Source organism: Scomber scombrus, chromosome 11, assembly GCF_963691925.1.
Source record: "Scomber scombrus chromosome 11, fScoSco1.1, whole genome shotgun sequence".
Lineage (NCBI taxonomy): Eukaryota > Metazoa > Chordata > Actinopteri > Scombriformes > Scombridae > Scomber > Scomber scombrus.
In genome coordinates this window covers 14,736,980-14,763,215 of record NC_084980.1, presented here as the reverse complement: position 1 = coordinate 14,763,215, position 26,236 = coordinate 14,736,980, and the positions used below count along the sequence as shown (strand labels likewise).

The window sequence follows — 26,236 nt, the reverse complement described above, 5'->3', positions numbered from 1 at the left end:
ATTCATCTCCTGGAAACACAATTGTTACTGATGTAACAATTATTATCACTACTATTTATCGCTTAAGTTAGTATATAGAGATTGAAACAACACTGACAATGTACAATTTTACAGGAGATGTTCTGTATTGTTTTACATGTACATGATTTTCCTTTTTTTGCATAAAACAAGGAAATGCACGTGGATATACAGATATTTGCAGGAATTTAAAGGTTTACACTTAAAATGACAGTTATTAACCATAATTTACTGTAAGTCACGCAACATGAGTACACTTTGCTAAATGGTAGTTGCAAGGATATATACATTTAATGTATAAATAAATCTTTAATAGACTCGTTGGGGATACAATATTGTTATGCAAACAAGCAAACTCTCTTCCAGTCCACAGAAAAAAAGACTCCAAAGAAAAGTTTTGCCGAGTATTTAACGTTAGTGTAAAGTCATGTGAACAGCCAGAGCAGTAGGTGGCGCTACAGACGGGCGTCAGTTGTATGTAACTCAAGATAAACGCGAGAGGAAGAAAAAAAGACCAACCAGCATTGAAGTGTAGAGATTAACCTCCCTCTGCATCTGACTGTATGAGGAAATCAACCCCGGTAACGGATGGCGATGAAGTGGTTACGTTTTTCTCTCCTTGCTTTGGGGGTTTTCTCGTTGTGCTGCGCCACGTCTGGTGACAGCAGCGGCGTGAAGAAGATGAAGATGCAGTTTGCGACGGGACCCCTTCTCAAGTTTCAAATTTGGTGAGCAAAGCCAAGCGAAAATGTGGCGAGTCATCGCAAAGCTAGCTGAAGGCAAGCTAACAACACCGAGGGCCGAAACTCGATAAACGCGAACCAACAGGAGGTTATAGCTCATGTAAAACACATTAAAGGAGATTACGGTTGTTATTAATTATCGAAAATAAGTCAACAACTCCAGAAACCCACAATGGGGTAATAATGTACTGGAAATTAGTTATTTGTTGCCGGTTTATGTGAACGTTTTGGCAAAAAACATGGCCCCGCTTCCGCTAAAGTTGGCGTTAAATCCAGCAGTAGTCTCCTACCTTTAGGCTAACAATTAGATTAACAAGTTTGTTTGCATTGTGTGTGTAACTGGATTAGTATAATGTGAAATCCAGGCAAACTGCTCCGTCTGTCCGTAATCCGCTTCACGCTAACGTATCCACTAAATTCGAGTCAATTTAAGATTGTTTCATGAATCCCTGAGAAATCAACTAATCTCTGTGTGGTAGAAAGGTAATCACAGATATATTAAAGAAATGTATATAAAAGCCAACGTTAATACTGGTGTCTGATCATTTTAAAGTAGTGTGTGCAAGTAGAGTTGTTAACTACTAAATTAATCACCAATTATTTTGAGACATTACTAGACTAAGTAATCATTAGTTGCATGCATGTGAAAGGGAACGCAACTGAGTAAAGGAGACAGGAGGTAAAAGGTGAAAGATATTTGCATTGTAAACAGTCGCTGTTGACAAGAATAAACACAAAGTATGCCTCTAATGGGGACATGTACGGTATGTTAACAGAGGAAGATAAAAGATGAATGTGTAAAATGCTGCTATGGGGAATTTCACACTATCACTAAAACCTGCCACTAAGAAGAAAACCACATCACAATAAACGATCTACAGATAACGTTTGAATTCACATGTGCAAGAACTAAAGGCTAATTTCACAATGCAGCTCTAAGGCGACTGTGGTTGTGGCTGCCTTTTGTCCCTGTTGATTGTTTCAACTGTGCACTTTCTTTGTTTTTCTAACTATTTGCTTGTCTTCACACAGCATTTCCTGAGGGTACAAGCGGGTGTTTGAGGAGTACACGCAGGCCTTGTACCAGCGGTACCCAGACATCCGCATCGAAGGGGAGAACTATCTTCCTATCCCCCTCTATCGGTAAGTGTGATATTATCTAAATAAATAATAATAACACACTTAATCTGTACCACTCTTTGCATTCACAGTGAAACTTCAAGTGCTACAGTATTACTAAAATAGAAAATACAACATAAAGAAAATAGTAGTAAGAGATGAAATGAAAATGCCTTCCTGAATAGTTTAGGCCTTTTAAAGAGACTAGGGTCTGTGCTGCCCTCAGATGGTTAGGAAGGCTGTTTCACCAGCCTGGTACAGCAGAGCAGAAGGCTCGATCCACCATGGTGCGGAGCTTAGTGCTGCGAGCCCAGAGGAGCAAGCTACTGGCAGATTCAAGGGTGCGAGTGGCGGTTTGTTGTATCTGCCTTGTTACAAGTGGATTATATCCAGCTTTATTGAAGCAGCCTGAGAGCCGCCAGGATTAGCTGTGGTTTGACTGAGGAAATGGAATTCTCAGGCAGTTGGGCTTATCTGGCCGTGGATTTGTCCTTGGTAGTTTTATGGACTTAGATGAAACTACTGGCCCTAAAACTCATGAAATGTGGGTCAAAGGCACACATTCATTCATGTATCATTTGGGCTACCACCAGTATATTCCTGGATAATGGGAAGTCATGTATGTATTTCAACAATGAAACAATCAAATACTTTGTGGACTAAATTAAAACTTTGTGCTACAAATTCAGGGGAGATACTTTTGACACTGAACAATAATGAAACAATTGCACATAATCGAGGTAAATAACATAGATAAACACAGTCTCTGCTGCATTTTGCTCATTTAAGGTGTTGCTACTCTACTCTGCTCTCCATGTTTCACATTGGGCGGGGCTGAGCCCTCCGTATGTACTGCACACAGCATATCATCATATCGCACAGCCCTGGTGCAGTACAAACGGAGGGCTCAGCCCCGCCCAATGTGAAACATGGAGAGCTATTTTGTGCACTGTTACATCTATAGACTAGAATTTAATTCAGACAATCATTGTCTAATTTTCATGTAATAGTAAATGGGTTTGTGAGGTATCACTGGATGGTAAATGTGCAAGCCAAGTCTCGATGTAAGACTGCTTTGTGCAGTAATCCCAGGTGTTGTAGTTAAAGGCGTGGTGTCACCGAGACCCTCAGGACCTCATCAGTTGAACTCTTAATAAACACTCTAGAGATTTGCTCTATTAAAGACTTGAGATAGTATTGAAGGCTTCCAGTTCTCCGGCCAGTGTTTTCATTGAATTTTTTCTGCATCTCTGGCTTACTCACTGGAGTGAGGTAATATCCCCTGACAGTTTATTGTTGAACGAGTTACACACATTAGAGTTTTAAAGGATAATCAAACCAGAGTAAACAGGATGCAGGCTGAAGGTGTGACAGTTCGAGTCAAATCCTAGTTTATTATTTTCAGGTCTTTTTTCCCTCCCTGCAGAGTCTTGACCGCTGTAGAAATGTTTAATAACTAGTTGTGAGGGAGGAAGCCAGGAGATATATTTTTTCCGCTGAAATGAAATGGATAATAGTTATGCCGGCACAGTAGACACAGCTTGAATTCCTTTTTTTACAAAGTGAAGTTTTATTTGTATAAATTGAGGCCACACCTTTCTCTTTTCCTTCCTGACAAGGTGCACTTAATATTGTAAAATGATTTCACGGATGAAAAGCTATTTTAAAATGTATCATAAATGTCAAGCAGATTTATCAGATGTGTTGCAGTGTCAATTTTATCAGGACCAGGCTTAACATGCGTTATTTTTTTAACCTTGAAATATGTTGTTTATATTCCATACAAACATTCAATATTAAAAATTATTTCATATGTTTCATACCAATTACCAACATTACCAATCTACCTCAAGACATTTTGTATACAGGGTCACATATATGGGATACGTATGATATATCTGCAGAGCTTTGGACTAATTTGACTAGTTTACTTTATGATGCAATGTCCAGAAATTGTTTTTTAAAACCAGTTTGATGTTTTATTCCCTCAGACACTTTGCTTCCTTCCTGTCTGTGTTCAAACTGCTGGTGATTGGGCTGATTATTATCGGCAAGGACCCATTCGCCCTTTTCGGTATGCAAGCCCCAGGCATCTGGGAGTGGGGCCAGGGGAATAAGGTAAGGTTTCCTGCACCTATAGGAGTGAGTACAGCTCTCAGCCCATGAGGGCACTTTCACTGTTTCACTGTAGTGTCTGTGTAACTGTGTGTGAAAGGGCGGAGTCAGGGTTGATGCCACTGAGCATTTGTTTAGTGGGTAATCACTACCCATATCACACAGAAACACAGCTTAAACATAGAAATGTAGGAGCATGGGCTTTAGTTTGGCTTTGTTTCTAATACAGTTTCATACACACTGCCAAGTAAAACTCAAACCCATGGGATTTCATTAGCTGTTCATTCTAGGTCTTCAGGTTGTGGTGTTGAGTATTGTTTGGCTTGGATCAGTTATCCCCAGGGTTAAGGTTACATGCCAAAGGCTCAGAGGGAGAATGGCCAATCATTGTTTACATTGCATATCTGCAGATGAAGATACCTGTTGGGCTATTGTTGTGTTTTAACAGAAAGCTGAGGCTGATAAAGGGTATTGTGGTATGGTAGCCAAATGGATAACTGACAGAACATGCTGCATTTGCATACAGAATAGCTAAAGGCTTAGTAAGCATTTGGCTTGGACTTGATTTGCTAATAAATCAGCTTGTTTTATCTAAGCCCCAACCTGGTTGATAACAGAGCTACTGTGAGGGTCTCCTATTTTGTGTGTGCATTTAAAGCAGGTTTAAGTATATTTACAGAATTATTTTCGATAATATTTGGTGAAATTCTCCTCACATTCTAACAACGATCAAAGAATCAAAGGCCTTGAGAAAACAAATGCGTTCTCACCGACTCCCAGTCCTTATAGTTTGCCACATCATAATCTCACTGTTCCCTAATCTCATCAACTAATAAGAACTGCTCTGTGTGAGACAGTGTGTATACGTCACACACAATGAGTCCATTTCTGACTGAAATACAAACTGCAGCGAGAAAGCAAGTGTTGCCATAGAGGAAACAAAACAAATGTACCAGAAAACCTGTTTATAGGTTACTTTTTACACACACTGATCAAAATTCAAACTCGGCTCACTACCCTAATGTCTAATCTGTGTGCGGAAAAACGATTGATATTGTCCACTTTAAAAGTAAAGCACAAATGATAGGGGTTGTTTTAAATTGATATCTGTATTGAGACAAAAATAAAGTTGTAAAAACAAATCATTGTGGCAGTATTTGCCTGCTGATGTATCAGTTGGGCTCATTAACAGTGCTAGCTGAGATGTACCCTACAAATTTCAAAAATCAAATTGTCAATTTTAAGACATTGTAAGGTGTTTGTTGCTGTGATGGCTAATCCTGACAAAAATGTATTTTTTTATAAGCAACCTTTCAACTACTGATTGGTGTTTTTAACTAAAATGAACGTAATTTTGAATTGTTTCTCATCACTTTGACGTTTATTGAAACAAACTCAAGTTAATGTGTCAATAGAGCATCAGCTTTAGTCTGTGGACATTTGTCCTTATTGTTGTAATACTAAAACTGTATCTTTATCTGTATCTGTATCTTTTTGTGATCCTTTGAGCAAGCATCATGCAAAGAAAACTGGAGACCAGCTAAAAAAAAAGAAGTTTGTTTTGAAACCTTTTAACCTTGCAGAACCATCTAACTCAATTCCTCTCATGCTTCTTGCAGATATATGCCTGCATGATGGTGTTCTTCCTCAGTAACATGATTGAAAACCAGTTAATGTCCACAGGAGCTTTTGAAATCACATTAAATGGTGAGTTTATGATTCTCAATATGGACTTACAGAGCTATAATAAAGGAAATATGGTAACAATAACATTTTCTACAACCTGTAGTGCTATTTTATATAATTACCTCTCAGATTGAAGCTAATAAGATTTGTAGGCATCTTTGTAATAAGTCGTGTGGAGAATGTGTAAATTGAGTGTTGTTTTTCTACAGATGTGCCAGTGTGGTCAAAACTGGAGTCAGGTCATCTGCCCTCCATGCAGCAGCTTGTGCAAATCCTGGACAATGAGATGAAAATGAACGTTCACATGAACACAAGACCACACCACCATTCCTAACCCTACTCTTCACCTACCGGCTGGAGCTAAAAGCCCCTCCATGTAAGTTCAGTTGTGTTCATGAAACAATGCAGTCCTCTGAGTTTATATATTTCTTATTACAAGTGAGATGTATTTTCCAGTGAAATGTTCTTCTTATAATCTGCCCTCCCTCTTCTCCTGTATAGGTTTGAGGTGGGTTTCTCACTGGGCTGTGAAGTGATGTTTATGAAGGTCTGCGCTGAAGGCAGGAAGACTGCTAGCACAGACTGGATGCCCCCATCACTCTTCACCTTGCCCCTTAGAGACGTCCCGCCCCTGACGCAAGAGTGGGATCCATGGCTACGGTGCCAGCCATTCTGTCATTTTCTTGTACTATTCATACTACTGCAGATTTCATCCAGGTGACATCAGTTGGTCCCATAAGAAGAGATTTAACATGAATTCTTAGTCTTTAACTTGTTGCATATTAATGATATATGTGAATAAAAAATAGTCATTTGTACCACTGAGCCAAACGTAGAATTTTAAGTTTTTTGTTGTAAAAGTAGCTAAGCCATGTAGAAAATGCAACACCTAAAATCTGTTCATCACTGTTGTGAAAATAACATTGGGGAATTGTGTCTTGGTATGATTTCTGAATAATTTTTATATTTACAGAACTTGGAGGAAGCTAAGACAATTAATAAAACATATTGTAACTATTTAACTGTGAAGTAGCGTTGTGGTGTTGAGGTTTACTGATCCTTGACTCTGATGGAAATTAATCCTAAATGAGTTAAATATAAACGCATTTGAGTCTTCAAAGGGACAGTGCGCTGAAGTGGATAATATGACAACTCTCACCAGTTGTCCCCTCATGATTTGAGATAGTTCAGTTAAAGAAAATCTGCTGAATAGCTTAAAGATCCTGCTGTTCGTTTTTCTTTAAGCAGATAACCTGCTTGATTCTAGTTAAGTCTTGAGTGCTGTTAGTGCCATTTTAAAGCCATCTGCTCAACTTAATTTAATTAGCAAGAGCTGAGGCCCTATGCTGATCTCATTACAGATCTGAAACAGATTAGACATGCAGTACAGTGCAAGACAGTAAAATTAGGGCTACATCCAATTGGCTTATTTTGCTGACAAGAATAAACACTTCAAATTTTGCATCTTTGCATGAAATGGAGAGGTTTTGTATTTTCATTGGAACCACAGGACATGATCTCAAATGCAGCACCATCCATAGGTGAAGAACAGCATGAAATTCATTGTACCTCCTAAAATCCCACGAACAGCTGATAAATTGCTTAGAAAGAGCTGCAACTTTGGTTTTGTATGGGCGCTAAGAGATAAGAATGTTAAAACACAAGTACTAATATACTGATATCATTTGCCTTTAGTTACTGAACTAAAACCTAAGTCTAAAAATCAAAACTTAAAAGATTTTTTAACTCGACTGTGGTATAACTTTATTCCTCTGTGCCCTCATTATGACTGCAGAGCTGCTGTCAATATGTCACAGCGTTCTTTATTACAGATACATCAGACATAATCCTGAAGGCACTTATGGATAAAAGCCTTGTCACTCTCAGTCATCATCACATTAGCACTGATTTTCAGAAGTTTTTGGGCAAAAACATGGAGGCTGGGGGCCAGTGTGGTCTTCAGCAGCTGGGGATGTGAGTGCGCTGTCAGGCGCTGGTGAAGATCCTGAATGGCCATGTGGATTTTAATCCTGGCTGCCAGCACTAAGACCTCTTCTTTCAATATTGATTTTCCCACAGTAGGCCTATCACTTGTACATTTACACTGGAAAAAAAGTTAACTTTTCAAAAGGCATTCAAGCACATTGTGTGGAGTAGCATTTATTAAACCCAGAGGCACAGTTTCTACTATGAAATAATGTGACTTATTGTATTGTACCATAAATCTTTGAAGCTTTTCATGGACACACAAGTTCAAAAAGGTTTAGTGCACAAGGGTTTATATAGACTGTGTAGGTCTGCAGAAATTAGTGTAAAATAGAAATAGATCATCATTACCTGAGAACAGCAGGTGCCCACACTGAACTTTGCCTGTTGACCTCTTGCCAGGAACGAGACAAATACTTGTTCCTTGCCAAGGACTCGGACCCCAACAGTTTTATTGAGGGACAGGAAGACAGGAAGCAGAGGAGTGGGAGAAAGGTTCAGATTGCTCCAGCTCCACCGACGTACTCTTACACCTGTCTCATCCAAACACTGACCGCCTGATCTGTCTAAGGTCAGCCTGCAACATGAACACACACACACACACACATGCATAACACACACTATAGGTCATTGCTATTGTCTATCAGCACATGGATGGCAATGGATATTATGAAATTTACTTACAACTCAGTCACTTTAGTCATGAAATATTAAATAGCCCAATTTATATTCCCTTAAAGACGAAATAATTAAATAAAATTAATTATGCTACTGTATTACTATATTTATCGCCAATATAATAATCATACATATCAAATATTGAAATGATAATATACGTTGCTCTGTACCATATGTTTCCATTGCTGTAGTAACATGTCGCCCTGCCATCAGACTGGAACATGGCTCTGATTGGTCGGTTGGGTGCATGGCTGTCATCATACACGATGCAGACCCTTCCACTCTCTTTGGTGACCACGATAACAAGAGCCAAGAGGCCTGAGGGATAACTGTTGCCATGACGATAAGGATGGGAACACCACCCACTAAAGACTACAAATTGCATCGCACAATTCTGTATAGACTTTTGATCTTCATGCCAAAACTAAATGAAAATCTATGATAAAAATATAAAACATTATTATATTTCATCTGAGTGGATACAAGACCTGAGCAGAGCTGTCAGGGAACAGGGTGAGAAATTTCATGCCATTGGAATAATACTTCTGTAGAAATCCTCCATCATCCTGTGAACAAATATTAAATACATATTTATATGTCATGTTGCATGCAATGCTCATAAATATCAGAAATAATACTTAAAATATCTAAATTATATGCTTTGTGAATTGATCAGACACAGTTTGGCCACATGGGGGCAATATTAACATTGTTTATCAGTTGTAGGCAAACAGTGCCTCCTGACAAAAGCTGGAATTTTGACTAATAATTTGCATCAAAACCTCCACATAATTCATCTCAAATCTACTGTAGGTAACAAAATATTTACAATGCTTGTGTAAATCCAAATCATTATGTTACTTCTATTGTTTCCCCACCAGAGGAGAGGCATTAATACCATGGTTGCACCATGCTATATGAACAATGCATGATGCTGAAATTACAACTAATAAACCTACCAGGAATTGAATAATAATGTTTGAATTCCATAACTTTAGTCTATTTGGCCATGACAGATTTATTTTTCACACATAAATAGGTGGCAGTTGAACAGAAATAGTGTTGACACTATTTTATCCTAAGGCAACAACAACGATAACAATGGTACATTCAGTCAACAGTGAATGAAGCAGGCCACTGTGTGTGCATAACAGAGTACGTCTCTAGTCTCAAAGTGCAGTACAAAACATACATTTGTGTATGACTCATTTTCAATCAAATGACTATTAAAATAAGCTGAAATTGTTCTGCCATCATTTATGAGTAGTAAAATGACATCTGCTTGCAGATACAACCATAAGAAGAAGAATAAATACACTAGAAATACAGTCTTTCCACTGCACCGCTTTATGGCCCTCCAATGAAAAATCCTTAAAAATCCTTGGTTGAAATTAATTGTTGAACCCTGTTGTATATTACAGATTATGGCTTCTATTGAAAGAAACTGAATATTTTTTGGTGTCAGTGTTGAATAATTATGTCAGTGTTAGTGTTGACTGTAATTAGACAAACAGTTTAGTCTCATGGATACCTGATGATGACATAAGCCAAATTGAAATGCCTTGTGGTCACAAAAATGGGCCAACACCTGCGCCTCTTCCTCTTTTATTTTCAAAGTGTTTTCAGTCGTGTTTTCAGGATACACTGTCAAGCATCTGTCTCCTGGAGCACAAGAGAGCCGAAAGCTGAGGACATTTGACGTCAGGGCAACTAAACAATAGCAAAAAGATAACTGTATTAGTCTTACAAAGCTATTTAAGGTCCACTTTCTTTGTTTCAAAATGAATTTCTGTTATTTACCGGATGAACAGATTTAAAATTGTGTGTATGTGTATGTTCCTCACTCAGTAGGTACTCACAGGTGTCTGCTGTAGGAAGCTGAACTGAGGAATCTTCCTCAATCCTCAGTTCTGATTGTTCTCTGAGAAAAGATATAGGTCACATTGCTCTTGGCATCAGTGCTTTGTTTTTCTATGTATTTGATAGAAAGGTGAAAACGTTTAAAATATACTCATTTGTACCCAAGTCCACTTGGTAAGTCCACAATAAACGTGTTGTGATCCTCCATCTCCCTGCCTTGGAAGAGCAGCTCCTCTAACTCGGTGTTTGGCTTTTCTTCCCCTGTTCTCATAATGCTAGTCCCCAGTTCACATCTCCCCTCAACCAAACATCTCTGCTTCACCAGCATTTTATACAGCTGCTCACGCCAGGCACAGCAGAAGAGTGGGAGTGCCTGAGTTGGCGAAAAGGACACACACAGAGAAAAAAAAATGCAAAGAGTGCCGCACCACATGAGCTACACTGGGGGTGTTTGTTTACATTCAACATATGTCCCACCTGAATCCCCTCTGTCCATGCTAGATCCAGTGAAGGTCTGGCCTTTCCCCCGCAATACTCGCATTTTACTGAATACTTTGATGGAGGCTGGGACTGGGCAAGACAGTTTTAAAGCCAGCTAATTAGTAAAATACTGAAAATCAATATTTCTGTAGATAACAATAAGTAGAAATTCAATCTCCGTACCGCTGGAGGAATGGTTGCTAAATTTAGTCTGTGGTTGTCAGACTCACGATTGTACCTCAGGACTCCTGCTGCTCCGATACAATGGGGGGGTGGGTCACTGACAGACGGTGGACAGCCCTCATGTGTCCTCTTACCAGTCTCAGATAAAAACACAAATCAAATAAAGAAAATAATTCATTAATAAACTCCATGATTCTTGATTAAAACATTGGGAGTGAGAAGGAAAATTGATTCATTTCTAATACTTGATCTGTCTTACATGGTCATCCAGGACACAGAGCGGCTCACTGAGATCTAATGAAGTAGCAGAGGCACCTAATGGTAAAACAAAAGCGACTGTTGTGTCCTTAAATTAAGTCCCACTAAAAGAAGTAAGCCAGAATAAGACAGTCCCTTAAATATTCTGCTTTTTCCCCTCATGATTTATTTTTCTTTATGCATGCAGCAGACTCACATGGAAAGCTCATCTTTTTCTTTATCCTGCTGACTGCAGGTGTGAAGTTGTCTTCCAGGACAGAATAACAGCATTCACTTCTTGTGCAAAGTTTATCTGCTGTTAAAGAATTGACTACAGTGGATAGATTAGGAAGCCATTCAATGAAAAAGAGACAAAAACATATTAAAGACTTTAAAGCCAGCCTCTCAACCATACGTCTCTCTAAAATATACCATTAAAAGATAGAACAGGAGACATAGAAAGGCCAATTTGACAATAAAATGCAAAAGTAATGCTTTATTTAAAATAAGATGAAGCAATACTGCTTGTCCCCAGCTAAGCTTCCAGTTTTAAATATACAGTAAAACAGCACACAAAAAGTAGCAAAAGAATCAGTTGATGCCAGGTTACATATACACTCACCTCAGTGCTAGTCAAATATTTGTCAAGGCTTGTTGTCAGTAACCTTGGAGATGAAATAATTGTCTTCAGGAATGTGTAAGTGCACTAGCCTACCTACTGCCAGCTGCTGGCTGACTGGTTATAATAATAATAATGAAAATAAAATTTAAAAACCCATTATACATGCAATTATCGATACAGTGCTGACTGTACACTCCCTTAACTTGGTCTGCAGAAAGGGAGATCCTGAAACAAACAAACAAACAAATCAGATTTAGTTGGATTTAATCTAAATTTATTTCTTTAATATCTCCAAAGTAGATTCTCTCAGTATGTGAACTTGGCTATTCAGTATTATTTATTTGTATTTGTTATTAAAAATGTTTGAAAACCGGGATGCCAAAAATCAGGAATCTTTTAAGGTGGATTTGGAGACATGAAAGACAGTTTATAAAACCAAGAAATAGACAAAACAATCTCACCTTAAAGTCAATTTAGTCGCTGTTCTGGAGTGTCATCAGCAGATGGAGTTTGTCCAGTTGTCATGGAAATGTAAGTGTTCAAATTTCCATTTACATCTCAGCACTTGTTGAGCTTCAAATTAAGCAGTTGACAAAACAACCTCAGCTCATGGTACATTTAGTAGCTTTTCTTGAGCCCTTAATTCATAATGCATTATCATCATCATAAGTCAAGAATGAACTCTGGAGTGCAGGAAATTGAATTTTTAGGGTTCTTTTTTAAAGCACTGTGCTTACTTTTACAAATTTCAGCTCAGAGAAAACATGTTTAGGCTAACAATATTTCTCCAAAAGGTGGCAAAGAGATTGCACGGTTGTGTTTAGCTTTTTGTCATTTACAGATATTTGTTATTTGAATTTGAGTTAAGCCGCTGTTCAATGTTTTGAGTACATTGGCTTTACTTCGTCTGGGGGTCAAGCAAACTCCACTCCTATTTATGTAAAAAACAAAAAAAAACAACAAAAAAAAACAGGTTTAACAAAACTTTTCAATCTTTTTTGGGGGGTTTCTAAAATTTGTAGACAGATAGATATAGAGCGGATGGGCGTCCAATGTATTTAACGATACTTTATAGCTTGATCCTAGCAGTAAATATTTTCTGCAGCAGTCTTAAATAAGTCATTGGGTCAAACATTTTTTGTACCATTTGTACCATTTAGATAAGTAAAAAAAAAAAAATCATATATATATATATTATGGACAGTGAAATCTGCAGCCTTCAGTGTATCGACATTTGGAGTCCATAAGCTTGCTTTTTCTCCTCTGCTGTCTCATGACCTTGTGGAAACCTTGATATTGTAGGCCACAAAGGTGGAACCAATGCATAATGATTAGGGAAAAATCAATTGGCCTACCTATCTCAGCTTGTGATTGGTTGATTCAGCACCTGCTGTAGCTGCCGGCAGGACACGTTACAACTTAAGTAGCTGTGCCAAAGCAGCTTGTAACATTTCCAGGAGTCACAGGCAGAACAGAATGATACGTAAAGGAAAAAGGAAAAACTTCACGATTTACTTGGTCGTAGCTGTTATTCTAACATGTTATTTGGCGCAGATGATAGACTGTTACCGACTGAGGAAAACGGACAGGCGAAAAGAAGCGGATGCAGCCAGAACGATAAGTGTCCAAGAGGGGAAAATAGTGTTCGGGAAAGTATTTGAGAAAGGATCAAGCCTCTCGTCTCAAGTCATAGACGAGAACAAATCATCTTCAAACGCTTCTGTGGAGGATGACACTGCTTATCAAGCGGACTTTGCAGGTAGGAAACGAAACAGTTTAACTGCATGACCTGTTTTTTTTGTTTGTTTTGTTTTTGTCTTCTTGAGTTTGCCTGACTAGCATATCCTGAGTTGCATGTGTAATCCAGTAAATTTCAAAACTACATCGCCATAACTCCTCAGTTTGCCATGCTGAGTTGTGTTTAGTACTGGTTGTTACCCTCTAACTTTGTTTTTGCTCATCAGGCTGGTTTAAAGGCCAAACACAAGATGCCAGTAACAGAGAAGCATCATGGAAGCGCATGGCACCTTCTCTGCAGTGTGGTGGGGACCAGATGAAGTTCAGAGCTGTTGGACCACAAGCGTCAGGGTTTGCAGTGGAGCAAGGTTTAAGTAACAGTCTACAAGTTGTAATAGTGGCCTTTTCTAGTTTTACTCCTCATTTTAAGAAAAATATAAGTGTTACTAAAGGATTGCTGTTAACTGTTACAGTAAGCTGTGATAGTGAGCCTATATTCACAATAGGCCTACCGGGACCCTGAAACTGCAGTGGCTAAAAGGCATTCACTCATTAATTTTGCTTGTACTTGTGCATTTCTTATGACAAAATAATCATGGAAAAACATGTTCTTGATTATCTGTATAATGACGCACTAGTAATATTTGTGTGCATTTTTTTCCCACAGGAAATGCAACTTCAATGGCTCTGTCCCAGGTCCCTTCAACCTGTGGCTACAGTATGCAGAGGAACTCCCTTGCACTTGTAATGTTGGTTCCATATGATGGCTGCAATATGGTCCAAGAGGTGTGTGTATATATAGATATATCCTTATTTCCTGAAAGCAAATATGCAAGAAGTTGCTACATCAGAATGTCACTTATGCATTCAATAGTATAACCTTTTAACTGGTTTGACACTTTCTGTGGTCTTTCTCCAAAGGCTGGATATTATGTGCTACCAATGCGTTGGCAGGGAATTCCAGTCTCACTTTGGTGCCCCAAACCTGCAGCTCCTGCTCCCACAACTGCTGCCACACAAAGCCCTGCCCCCGAGACATCCGGGAACCCACCATCATACCCTCAGGTGCCATACAGCGGCAAGAACCCATATTTATCAAATCACCCGATTCCCCCACCCTTTTTCTTACAACCTTATCAGTACCCATCAGTGGTAGAATCTACAATGGCTACTACTACCAAGAAACCTGAAATGTCCAAATTTCCACAACTTCCTAATTTCTTCCATTTTCATCCCTACCTCCTTAAACCTCCTCCTGTCATGACAACTTCACCAACTACCACTAAATCAAGTCCTGCTGCAGAGCCAGTAGCCACAGTTCCTGCCCATATCAACCCTTACTTTCGCTACCACCCAGTTTTCCTCAATCCGTATCACCGGTCTCCTCAATGGCCTCTGCCAATGACCACCACACCAGCGAGTACCACCACACCTGCGAGTACCACCAAACTCACTACTAAAGCTAATCCACAGTCACCACAGTTTCCACCACAAATGCCATACGTTTTTCCATATAATCCCTTTAACTGGTCCCCTGTCTCCTTCCCGAAAGACGCGACACCAACTACAACCACGACAACTCAGAGAACTGACCCTCAACCGAAACTGGTGAAATCATATGATCCCCCAAATTTTCATCAATATCCATATTGGCATTATCCACGTGTGCTTGATCCTCGTCATTCAGTTTAGCCTAATGCAATGCTGAACAGTTGTAATAAATGGTTTGAACAACTCGTGTGGCAGTGTCCGATCATTGATTACTTGCTGAAATTTATTGGATGTTGGTGAAGAAACGCTGGTGCTCTTAGGGGTGTGTCTGTGTGTAGATGAGGTTGATGGTCAATACTGAAAAGTCTCAAAACTTGAAGGCTATTCGGATGCAAAAAAAAAAGTTTAATATTGGAATGTAACACTGGACAAAAATTTGTGGAGAAATGCAAACAATGATCCACTGAGAAATGGACAAATTTCATTTTACACACTGACCTTTTGGATAGCCAAAATTAAACTCATGGCATTTTGAGAGCCTCAAGTAAAATGACACAATGGTTGAATCTAACATTTGAAAGCAGGCACAACGATTATGATGTAGTCCTTGTGTGCAAAAGCTTGACTGAAAGGACTTGACTATCTGTCAAAAGTAAAGTTGATGGTAAGTTATTTGTGAAAACTGAATTAACATTTAGGTGTAATTTGTCACTTTTAAACTGTCAAGTAGAAAAGTCAACAGCTGACTGGTAGCAGTGCACCTCAATACACTATTTACTAGGGGTTAGGACCAGACCAAACTGACGTTGAAGCAGTGTTTAAAAGTGCACTGCTGCGGCACTAAGACACAGTATGAGCACAGATCTGAAGCCTGAACGATCTGCTGGTTTTTACATTATAATTGAGAACAAAGTTCCAGCATCTTCGTATAATAAAGTGAGACAAACCTATCTATAGCAAACACCTCTGGGTGTCATCCTGCTCCAATTCACAGCACGTCAGTCCATAGTGAGAGAGGAGTAAAGCTGCATTAAAATAAATACTCATCTGTCCGTTTCAAAAATTAAAATTATATTTACAGGTTTTGAAGTTTGACTTGAAATGTCAGGCTGGATACAGATTTTGCCTGAACTCTCTTGTGTTGGCTCAGCACTTATGACATTACAAATTGATTGATGTCGGACAAAAGTGGTGTCTTTTTAAATTGTGTAATTTTCTACCTCAGCAGTTTATTCTCTGATGTGAGCCTACACATAACTCAATGTTTTATTTCTTTCACCTCCTTTACTAGTTTATTTGGCTCTAATTTGGGCCAATAATGAAGATTGAATATTACATTTTCATTGTCAGGGGGGCTTTGCAAAGTATTCAATGTGTTACAGTAATAAACGCAATGACATGGTTCTTAACTCATACATGTCAAAAGTAACAAAAATAACACAAATAATTGTTCCCTGGTCTTTTATAAAATATATATTTGAAGGTAAGGAATGCCACATTTATAGGATTGACTTATGTTAATTTATAATGTAAAATGAATGTCTACTTTAAACAAAGAACAGTCAGATTGTTTCATATCCCATCGAACCGAATCGTTCCATTTTAAAATGTATTGTTCCTGAATCAAATCAAACATCAAAAAATGTGAATCAAAATTTAACTGAGTAATAATACTTGGAAGATGCCTACAGGAATATTGATCCTGACAAAATACAACTTAAAATTACAGTGAAAAGATAAAGAAAAGCACAAAGCACCATCACTGCAGTGTGTAAATGGGCAAATTTGCACATTTTAATTTTCATTAACTCAGAAAAAAGAAGATGAATAACTGGACAAGTTGATGGAAGGCTATATTTGGGGGCTGAAACAATCATAAACCTCAAAAAACTACTATTTCTTAATCTTTTGTGGTCACTTTTGTATAACGTTAGTATAAATACATATTCATTTTGATTCATATGTTGTTGTTTTTCTGACTTTATGTGAATGAAAAGGTTTTGTTACATAGTGTAATAAAATGCACTGGCAAAGGGAATTTTTCACATAACCTGACAGCAAAAATGATGAAACAGATATGTGTCCTATTTCACACCATATACATGTTCAGAGCTAACTTCATGCACCTGAGGACAACAGGGGAATCAGACATCAAAGGCCCACCTGTTGTGAGCCTAATTAACACAGATGCATCTAATTGATTGATTACCTGGTGCCAAAGTGCCCAGTATTAAAAGCAGTGATTTGGTTATCCTGCTTCACAATAGAGTGCTCTCCACCTGCTCTGGGTTTGTTGTGTCAGTATGGCAGGGGAAGATGGAAGGAGATGCACGTCACGTCAAACTGTGGCAGTCATATTACTCTTGTGCTCTCTTGTTCCTAGTTTAGATTGCTTCCGCTGGCAAGGGCTAGTCAAAAAAGCTAAACAGAACAGGGTGGTTGGTGAGGCCATAGTGATGGATGAAAGGACAGGAAGCATTCTCTTTAATGGAAAAGAGCTTAACTCCCAGCCAGTATCCCCCTTTGTTGCTGCCACAGAAAATGAAGAAGTGTTGCATGTTGATTTGGCTCAGTCAGATGGCACAGGTAAGATTTGGCTGTTAATGTTCTGCTACTGACATACTCCATGCTAGCACAGCATACTACTCCTAATGATATTGCAGCATGATTCTCCATTACTAACACTGTATCTGAACATCTCCTCTTTCAGGACTGTCTGAGCAGGCATCACAGCTAGCGAATGACATGGCACATGAAGCAGCATGGAAGCACCTGAACCCTGCACTGCACTGTGGCCAAAGCAAGATGAAATTTAAAGCCATGGGACCTGGAGCTGCTGCCTTACAGCTGGACATGGGTAGAATATTTGTTCAAAAATACAAATGTACAGTATTTTAAAACTAAGCACAGAACAGGTTGTTATAGAATAACTATCTTCTCCCCCTCAGGCAATGCACGTCCTCTGCCTCTGATCCAGGTGCCTGAACCCTGCGGCTACTCAATACGGCAGAATGCACTGGGACTTGCATTAGTTGTTCCCTATGATGGCTGCTATGTGATACAAGAGGTATATCATTGCTTTTAACTTCAACCAGTATCTTTCATTTATTCCAAACATGATGATGAAACATTTTGAGAAAAGCATTGGTGTCCCAGAAATTAGTTTTGAATGCGGTGCTTGTGTCGTGCCTTGTGTTTGTCTAATCTTATTTCAGAATGGAAATTATGTGCTGCCAATGAGTTGGCGGGAGACTCCAGTTACATTTACCTGCCCCATGTCACCAAATCCTGAAACGCCTACTACAACTACGCCTACTACAACTACGCCTACTACAACTATTGCTAATGCTGCTCAGCAGCCTTCTTACATCTATGATCCTAGCAGTCTGTACCCTCCCCCTTGGTATTACCTCTACAACATGGATATGATGACACCGGCACCAACCACAGACACTGCTTCTCCAACAACTACTGCCAAGCCTGACGTGACTACCAAAAATGTAGAGAAACCCCCTCCAATGAAGCTGCCTGCACATTATCACTATCCTTATTATCCTTATCATCACCATTACCCTCTTCCAAATCTCCCAGTGATGACCACTACAACACCCAAACCCACTACTGGAGCAAAGATTCCTCAAGAACCACAAAAACCCCATTACCAATTGTATTATCCCTTCAATACAGGACCCCATCTCCCAGTGATGACCACTACAACACCCAAACCCACTACTGGAGCAAAGATTCCTCAAGAACCACAAAAGCCCCATTACCAATTGTATTATCCCTTCAATACAGGACCCCATCTCCCAGTGATGACCACTACAACACCCAAACCCACTACTGGAGCAAAGATTCCTCAAGAACCACAAAAGCCCCATTACCAACTTTATTATCCCTTCAATACAGGACCACAATTTCCAGGATTCCCATACAACCAAGTTATCCAGGATTTATATGGAAAGCCCCCACAACCCCAAGAGCCACAACAACCAGTGCAAACTATTCAGCTTCCAGCTCCAACCACTACCACTGCTAAACCAAGTCCTACAACAAAACCAACAACTGTGTCTACTCCCTCAACTTCTTCTACTACCGTGTCAACGACTAAAGCATGCTCCAGTACAACAAAACCTAGCAGCAGCTTTACAGGCCCTACTATTACATATTTTCCTTACAGTGACCTCCCCTTTGCTGCATACACTTCAAACAGGGCTAGAAAAATCCCTGACCAGTACATGCCTGAAACTGGCTACAAATCTGGACTCCAGGCTCAAGCACACCCACATCTAGGCATGCACTACTGGCCACCTTTTGCCCAGGTTTCTACACTCAACAGGTGAAGACCATCCTCAATTTGACTGGAAAAACCTACAACCTAAAAAATTAACCATAAATGGTAAGGACCACTTGTAAATGTGTGAATTAATGGCTCTTTATGAATTTAAAGTTTCTCAATCATAACTGTCTTTGCCTTTCAGGGATTGGTGTGGTTGAGTGTGTTCAATAAATGTGTTTTACGTTAAACATGGTCTCATTTGAGTGTCATTCTTAATGCAAATGCTTTATTTGCCTATGCCCCAGGTATATCCACTTAATGGTAGAAATTTTACAAATTAGAACTTGGGACATCACAAAGATGACAAAAGTTGAAGGTCAAATGGCTAATTTCTAAGAATCACTGAAAAGTGACTAATGTCCAGCATACATTTTAGTTGCAGGAAACATTTAACTAGCATGTTAGAGACCAAGCTTGCCTTGGGGAGACATTTTCACCAAGACCTGACAAATCAAACTGTACACTAAAAGCTTCACAAAACTACTGTTCATGACAAGGCTGCGTTTAGAAAATATTTATAATCCAGGAAACCTCAAACCCAAAGTGTGCCTAGGACCTAGAGTAAGTTGTGCTACAAATGGCAGTCATCTCATAGAACTCAAACATAATTTGCTGCCTGCCAAACAATAGGCTGTTGCCATTGCACAGTGAAAATTGTCCTGACATGATGCCCAAGTAAATGCTGCCAGCTTTCAGTTGCTCTTCTGACCATAAATGTAAATATATTGATGCTCTAAAGAGTGCAGAACATCTGGAGTATGTCAGTGCCCTTCACACAGGACTGATTCAGCTTGTTGCCTCATTCTGTGCTCAATTTTACTCTACATTTCCTGAGCCCTTAATTCATAATGCATTATCATAAGTCAAGAATGAACTCTGGAGTGCAGGAAATTGAATTTTTAGGGTTCTTTTTTTTAAAGCACTGTGCTTACTTTTACAAATTTCAGCTCAGAGAAAACATGTTTAGGCTTACACTATTTCTCCAAAAGGTGGCAAAGAGATTGCATGGTTGTTTAGCTTTTTGTCATTTACAGATTTGTTTTCCAGGAAGTTATTTGAGTTAAGCCGCTATGATATGTTTGTTCAATGTTTTGAGTACATTGGCTTTACTTCATCTGGGGGTCAAGCAAACTCCACTCCCATTTATGTAAAAAAAAAAAAAAAAACAGGTTTAACAATTTTTCAATCTTTTTTGGGGGGTTTCTAAAATTTGTAGAGAGATATAGAGCGGATGGGCGTCCAATGTATTTAACGATACTTTATAGCTTGATCCTAGCAGTAGATAGAGTAAGTTTTCTGCAGCAGTCTTAAATAAGTCATTGGTTCAAAATCTTTTTGTACCATTTAGAGAAGTAAAAAAAAAAATTCATATATATATATATATATTATGGACAGTGAAATCTGCAGCCTTCAGTGTATCGACATTTGGAGTCGTTCCATTTTAAAATGTATTGTTCCTGAATTGGATTGTACCCCGTGTATCTAGATACATAACAGATCATCTTGTATTGGAGAGATGCACACCCCTACTATTTACTGTATATTTTTATTCACTCTTTTTTTGTGTCTCAGGATCTTGAAGTAGTCAGCATGGCTAAATATTACTGACTGCATAATGGTTCATATAGAGGGATGATGTGTCCGAACTTTTGACTAGTACTGTTCAAACTGGATTTACTAGATGGGGGTATGGTTTGATACCAGAAACCATTCTTGAAACTACTGGGAATCAAACCTTATTCATCCTGAATAAAGAAAAGATTACATCAGTAGTAAAACATGAAATGTTCAAAAGGAAAGTCAATAAATATTGATGTAAGGAATGACTTGCAGATTTGTTTTAAGTTAAAAAGAAGAGAAAAAGAGTAGCAAGCCAAAAAACTGTTAAAATAAGGATAATACTTTCTTCTTTCAACACTGACAGCCTACTAACATTGTATTTAATCAGAGAACAGAGAGGACAATTGAAACACATTTAATGTCTCAACTGTTTACCATCATTTAAAAATGGCATGGCCAACTGCTCTGTTCCCATTGGAAAACCATTGACAGCTTTTGAAAATGGGTGTGTTAATAGGCTGTCAGTGATGGTGGAAGAACGTATGAACCTGGTTGTGACTGTTTGTCTTTGCAAAAGTTATCCACTTTTGTGTCCTCGCCATTGTTACATGAATAAAATGAGTTTTGAGACAGAATTTAAAAAATGTAAAAAATCCTTTCTATTATTTAATGTGCATTCGTACTATTTGCTCTGAATACATGTTCACAGCTTCATAATTTTGGTTAGTACAAATACACACACACACACATATATCATAATTTTAAATAAAACATATAAAATAAAGCAGAATCTAAATATAGGCCCAGTAGGCAGAATATACTCTTCGGTGCATAACGTCCAAAGATGTATTGTCACTCACAGAAAGAAAGTTCAAGAAAAATATTATTAAAAACTTGATATAAGTATTTCTATCTTATCTATAAAATCTTATTTAGTTGATTTTTTTTAACCTATTTCTTCAGAATCAAAAGGATTTGATAGATATTCCGGTTGGGACACGGCACAACAACATAAATGATTCAAAATGACTTCCAAATATCAAAAAATGTGAATCAAAATTTAACTGAGTAATAATACTTGGAAGATGCCTACAGGAATATTGATCCTGACAAAATACAACTTAAAATTACAGTGAAAAGATAAAGAAAAGCACAAAGCACCATCACTGCAGTGTGTAAATGGGCAAATTTGCACATTTTAATTTTCATTAACTCAGAAAAAAGAAGATGAATAACTGGACAAGTTGATGGAAGGCTATATTTGGGGGCTGAAACAATCATAAACCTCAAAAAACTACTATTTCTTAATCTTTTGTGGTCACTTTTGTATAACGTTAGTATAAATACATATTCATTTTGATTCATATGTTGTTGTTTTTCTGACTTTATGTGAATGAAAAGGTTTTGTTACATAGTGTAATAAAATGCACTGGCAAAGGGAATTTTTCACATAACCTGACAGCAAAAATGACGAAACAGATATGTGTCCTATTTCACACCATATACATGTTCAGAGCTAACTTCATGCACCTGAGGACAACAGGGGAATCAGACATCAAAGGCCCACCTGTTGTGAGCCTAATTAACACAGATGCATCTAATTGATTGATTACCTGGTGCCAAAGTGCCCAGTATTAAAAGCAGTGATTTGGTTATCCTGCTTCACAATAGAGTGCTCTCCACCTGCTCTGGGTTTGTTGTGTCAGTATGGCAGGGGAAGATGGAAGGAGATGCACGTCACGTCAAACTGTGGCAGTCATATTACTCTTGTGCTCTCTTGTTCGTAGTTTAGATTGCTTCCGCTGGCAAGGGCTAGTCAAAAAAGCTAAACAGAACAGGGTGGTTGGTGAGGCCATAGTGATGGATGAAAGGACAGGAAGCATTCTCTTTAATGGAAAAGAGCTTAACTCCCAGCCAGTATCCCCCTTTGTTGCTGCCACAGAAAATGAAGAAGTGTTGCATGTTGATTTGGCTCAGTCAGATGGCACAGGTAAGATTTGGCTGTTAATGTTCTGCTACTGACATACTCCATGCTAGCACAGCATACTACTCCTAATGATATTGCAGCATGATTCTCCATTACTAACACTGTATCTGAACATCTCCTCTTTCAGGACTGTCTGAGCAGGCATCACAGCTAGCGAATGACATGGCACATGAAGCAGCATGGAAGCACCTGAACCCTGCACTGCACTGTGGCCAAAGCAAGATGAAATTTAAAGCCATGGGACCTGGAGCTGCTGCCTTACAGCTGGACATGGGTAGAATATTTGTTCAAAAATACAAATGTACAGTATTTTAAAACTAAGCACAGAACAGGTTGTTATAGAATAACTATCTTCTCCCCCTCAGGCAATGCACGTCCTCTGCCTCTGATCCAGGTGCCTGAACCCTGCGGCTACTCAATACGGCAGAATGCACTGGGACTTGCATTAGTTGTTCCCTATGATGGCTGCTATGTGATACAAGAGGTATATCATTGCTTTTAACTTCAACCAGTATCTTTCATTTATTCCAAACATGATGATGAAACATTTTGAGAAAAGCATTGGTGTCCCAGAAATTAGTTTTGAATGCGGTGCTTGTGTCGTGCCTTGTGTTTGTCTAATCTTATTTCAGAATGGAAATTATGTGCTGCCAATGAGTTGGCGGGAGACTCCAGTTACATTTACCTGCCCCATGTCACCAAATCCTGAAACGCCTACTACAACTACGCCTACTACAACTACGCCTACTACAACTACGCCTACTACAACTATTGCTAATGCTGCTCAGCAGCCTTCTTACATCTATGATCCTAGCAGTCTGTACCCTCCCCCTTGGTATTACCTCTACAACATGGATATGATGACACCGGCACCAACCACAGACACTGCTTCTCCAACAACTACTGCCAAGCCTGACGTGACTACCAAAAATGCAGAGAAACCCCCTCCAATGAAGCTGCCTGCACATTATCACTATCCTTATTATCCTTATCATCACCATTACCCTCTTCCAAATCTCCCAGTGATGACCACTACAACACCTAAACCCACTACTGGAGCACAGATTCCTCAAGAACCACAAAAGCCCCATTACCAATTGTATTATCCCTTCAATACAGGACCCCATCTCCCAGTGATGACCACTACAACACCCAAACCCACTACTGGAGCAAAGATTCCTCAAGAACCACAAAAGCCCCATTACCAACTTTATTATCCCTTCAATACAGGACCACAATTTCCAGGATTCCCATACAACCAAGTTATCCAGGATTTATATGGAAAGCCCTCACAACCCCAAGAGCCACAACAACCAGTGCAAACTATTCAGCTTCCAGCTCCAACCACTACCACTGCTAAACCAAGTCCTACAACAAAACCAACAACTGTGTCTACTCCCTCAACTTCTTCTACTACCGTGTCAACGACTAAAGCATGCTCCAGTACAACAAAACCTAGCAGCAGCTTTACAGGCCCTACTATTACATATTTTCCTTACAGTGACCTCCCCTTTGCTGCATACACTTCAAACAGGGCTAGAAAAATCCCTGACCAGTACATGCCTGAAACTGGCTACAAATCTGGACTCCAGGCTCAAGCACACCCACATCTAGGCATACACTACTGGCCACCTTTTGCCCAGGTTTCTACACTCAACAGGTGAAGACCATCCTCAATTTGACTGGAAAAACCTACAACCTAAAAAATGAACCATAAATGGTAAGGACCACTTGTAAATGTGTGAATTAATGGCTCTTTATGAATTTAAAGTTTCTCAATCATAACTGTCTTTGCCTTTCAGGGATTGGTGTGGTTGAGTGTTCAATAAATGTGTTTTACGTTAAACATGGTCTCATATGAGTGTCATTCTTAATGCAAATGCTTTATTTGCCTATGCCCCAGGTATATCCACTTAATGGTAGAAATTTTACAAATTAGAACTTGGGACATCACAAAGATGACAAAAGTTGAAGGTCAAATGGCTAATTTCTAAGAATCACTGAAAAGTGACTAATGTCCAGCATACATTTTAGTTGCAGGAAACATTTAACTAGCATGTTAGAGACCAAGCTTGCCTTGGGGAGACATTTTCACCAAGACCTGACAAATCAAACTGTACACTAAAAGCTTCACAAAACTACTGTTCATGACAAGGCTGCGTTTAGAAAATATTTATAATCCAGGAAACCTCAAACCCAAAGTGTGCCTAGGACCTAGAGTAAGTTGTGCTACAAATGGCAGTCATCTCATAGAACTCAAACATAATTTGCTGCCTGCCAAACAATAGGCTGTTGCCATTGCACAGTGAAAATTGTCCTGACATGATGCCCAAGTAAATGCTGCCAGCTTTCAGTTGCTCTTCTGACCATAAATGTAAATATATTGATGCTCTAAAGAGTGCAGAACATCTGGAGTATGTCAGTGCCCTTCACACAGGACTGATTCAGCTTGTTGCCTCATTCTGTGCTCAATTTTACTCTACATTTCTTGAGCCCTTAATTCATAATGCATTATCATAAGTCAAGAATGAACTCTGGAGTGCAGGAAATTGAATTTTTAGGGTTCTTTTTTTAAAGCACTGTGCTTACTTTTACAAATTTCAGCTCAGAGAAAACATGTTTAGGCTTACACTATTTCTCCAAAAGGTGGCAAAGAGATTGCATGGTTGTTTAGCTTTTTGTCATTTACAGATTTGTTTTCCAGGAAGTTATTTGAGTTAAGCCGCTATGATATGTTTGTTCAATGTTTTGAGTACATTGGCTTTACTTCATCTCGGGGTGAAGCAAACTCCACTCCCATTTATGTAAAAAAAAACAAAAAAAAAACAGGTTTAACAATTTTTCAATCTTTTTTGGGGGGTTTCTAAAATTTGTAGACAGATATAGAGCGGATGGGCGTCCAATGTATTTAACGATACTTTATAGCTTGATCCTAGCAGTAGATAGAGTAAGTTTTCTGCAGCAGTCTTAAATAAGTCATTGGTTCAAAATCTTTTTGTACCATTTAGATAAGTAAAAAAAAAAAATCATATATATATATATTATGGACAGTGAAATCTGCAGCCTTCAGTGTATCGACATTTGGAGTCGTTCCATTTTAAAATGTATTGTTCCTGAATCGGATTGTACCCCGTGTATCTAGATACATAACAGATCATCTTGTATTGGAGAGATGCAAACCCCTACTATTTACTGTATATTTTTATTCACTCTTTTTTTGTGTCTCAGGATCTTGAAGTAGTCAGCATGGCTAAATATTACTGACTGCATAATGGTTCATATAGAGGGATGATGTGTCCGAACTTTTGACTAGTACTGTTCAAACTGGATTTACTAGATGGGGGTATGGTTTGATACCAGAAACCATTCTTGAAACTACTGGGAATCAAACCTTA

General features: G+C 38.8%; 2 protein-coding genes across 2 annotated transcripts; one reads left to right on the top strand and one right to left on the bottom strand.

The window, feature by feature from the left end:
* The first annotated feature begins 564 nt into the window (after window positions 1-564).
* selenot1a (selenoprotein T, 1a) lies at window positions 565-6,703 on the top strand. Its single transcript, XM_062429486.1, has 6 exons — window positions 565-746; window positions 1,794-1,904; window positions 3,872-3,998; window positions 5,615-5,702; window positions 5,891-6,057; window positions 6,183-6,703. The coding sequence occupies exons 1-5, from the start codon at window positions 607-609 to the stop codon at window positions 6,013-6,015; spliced, it is 591 nt and encodes a 196-aa protein (XP_062285470.1). The 5' UTR covers window positions 565-606; the 3' UTR covers window positions 6,016-6,057; window positions 6,183-6,703.
* Window positions 6,704-7,518: 815 nt separating this feature from the next.
* On the bottom strand, window positions 7,519-11,335 carry LOC133990842 (glutamate-rich protein 6B). The gene is made up of 9 exons (XM_062429249.1): window positions 11,323-11,335; window positions 11,128-11,183; window positions 10,367-10,578; window positions 10,205-10,266; window positions 9,934-10,055; window positions 8,829-8,911; window positions 8,516-8,674; window positions 8,019-8,244; window positions 7,519-7,785 (listed from the first exon to the last, which is right to left on the bottom strand). Exons 1-9 carry the CDS (start codon window positions 11,333-11,335, stop codon window positions 7,519-7,521), a joined length of 1,200 nt encoding a protein of 399 aa, XP_062285233.1.
* Between the last annotated feature and the right edge of the window lie 14,901 nt (window positions 11,336-26,236).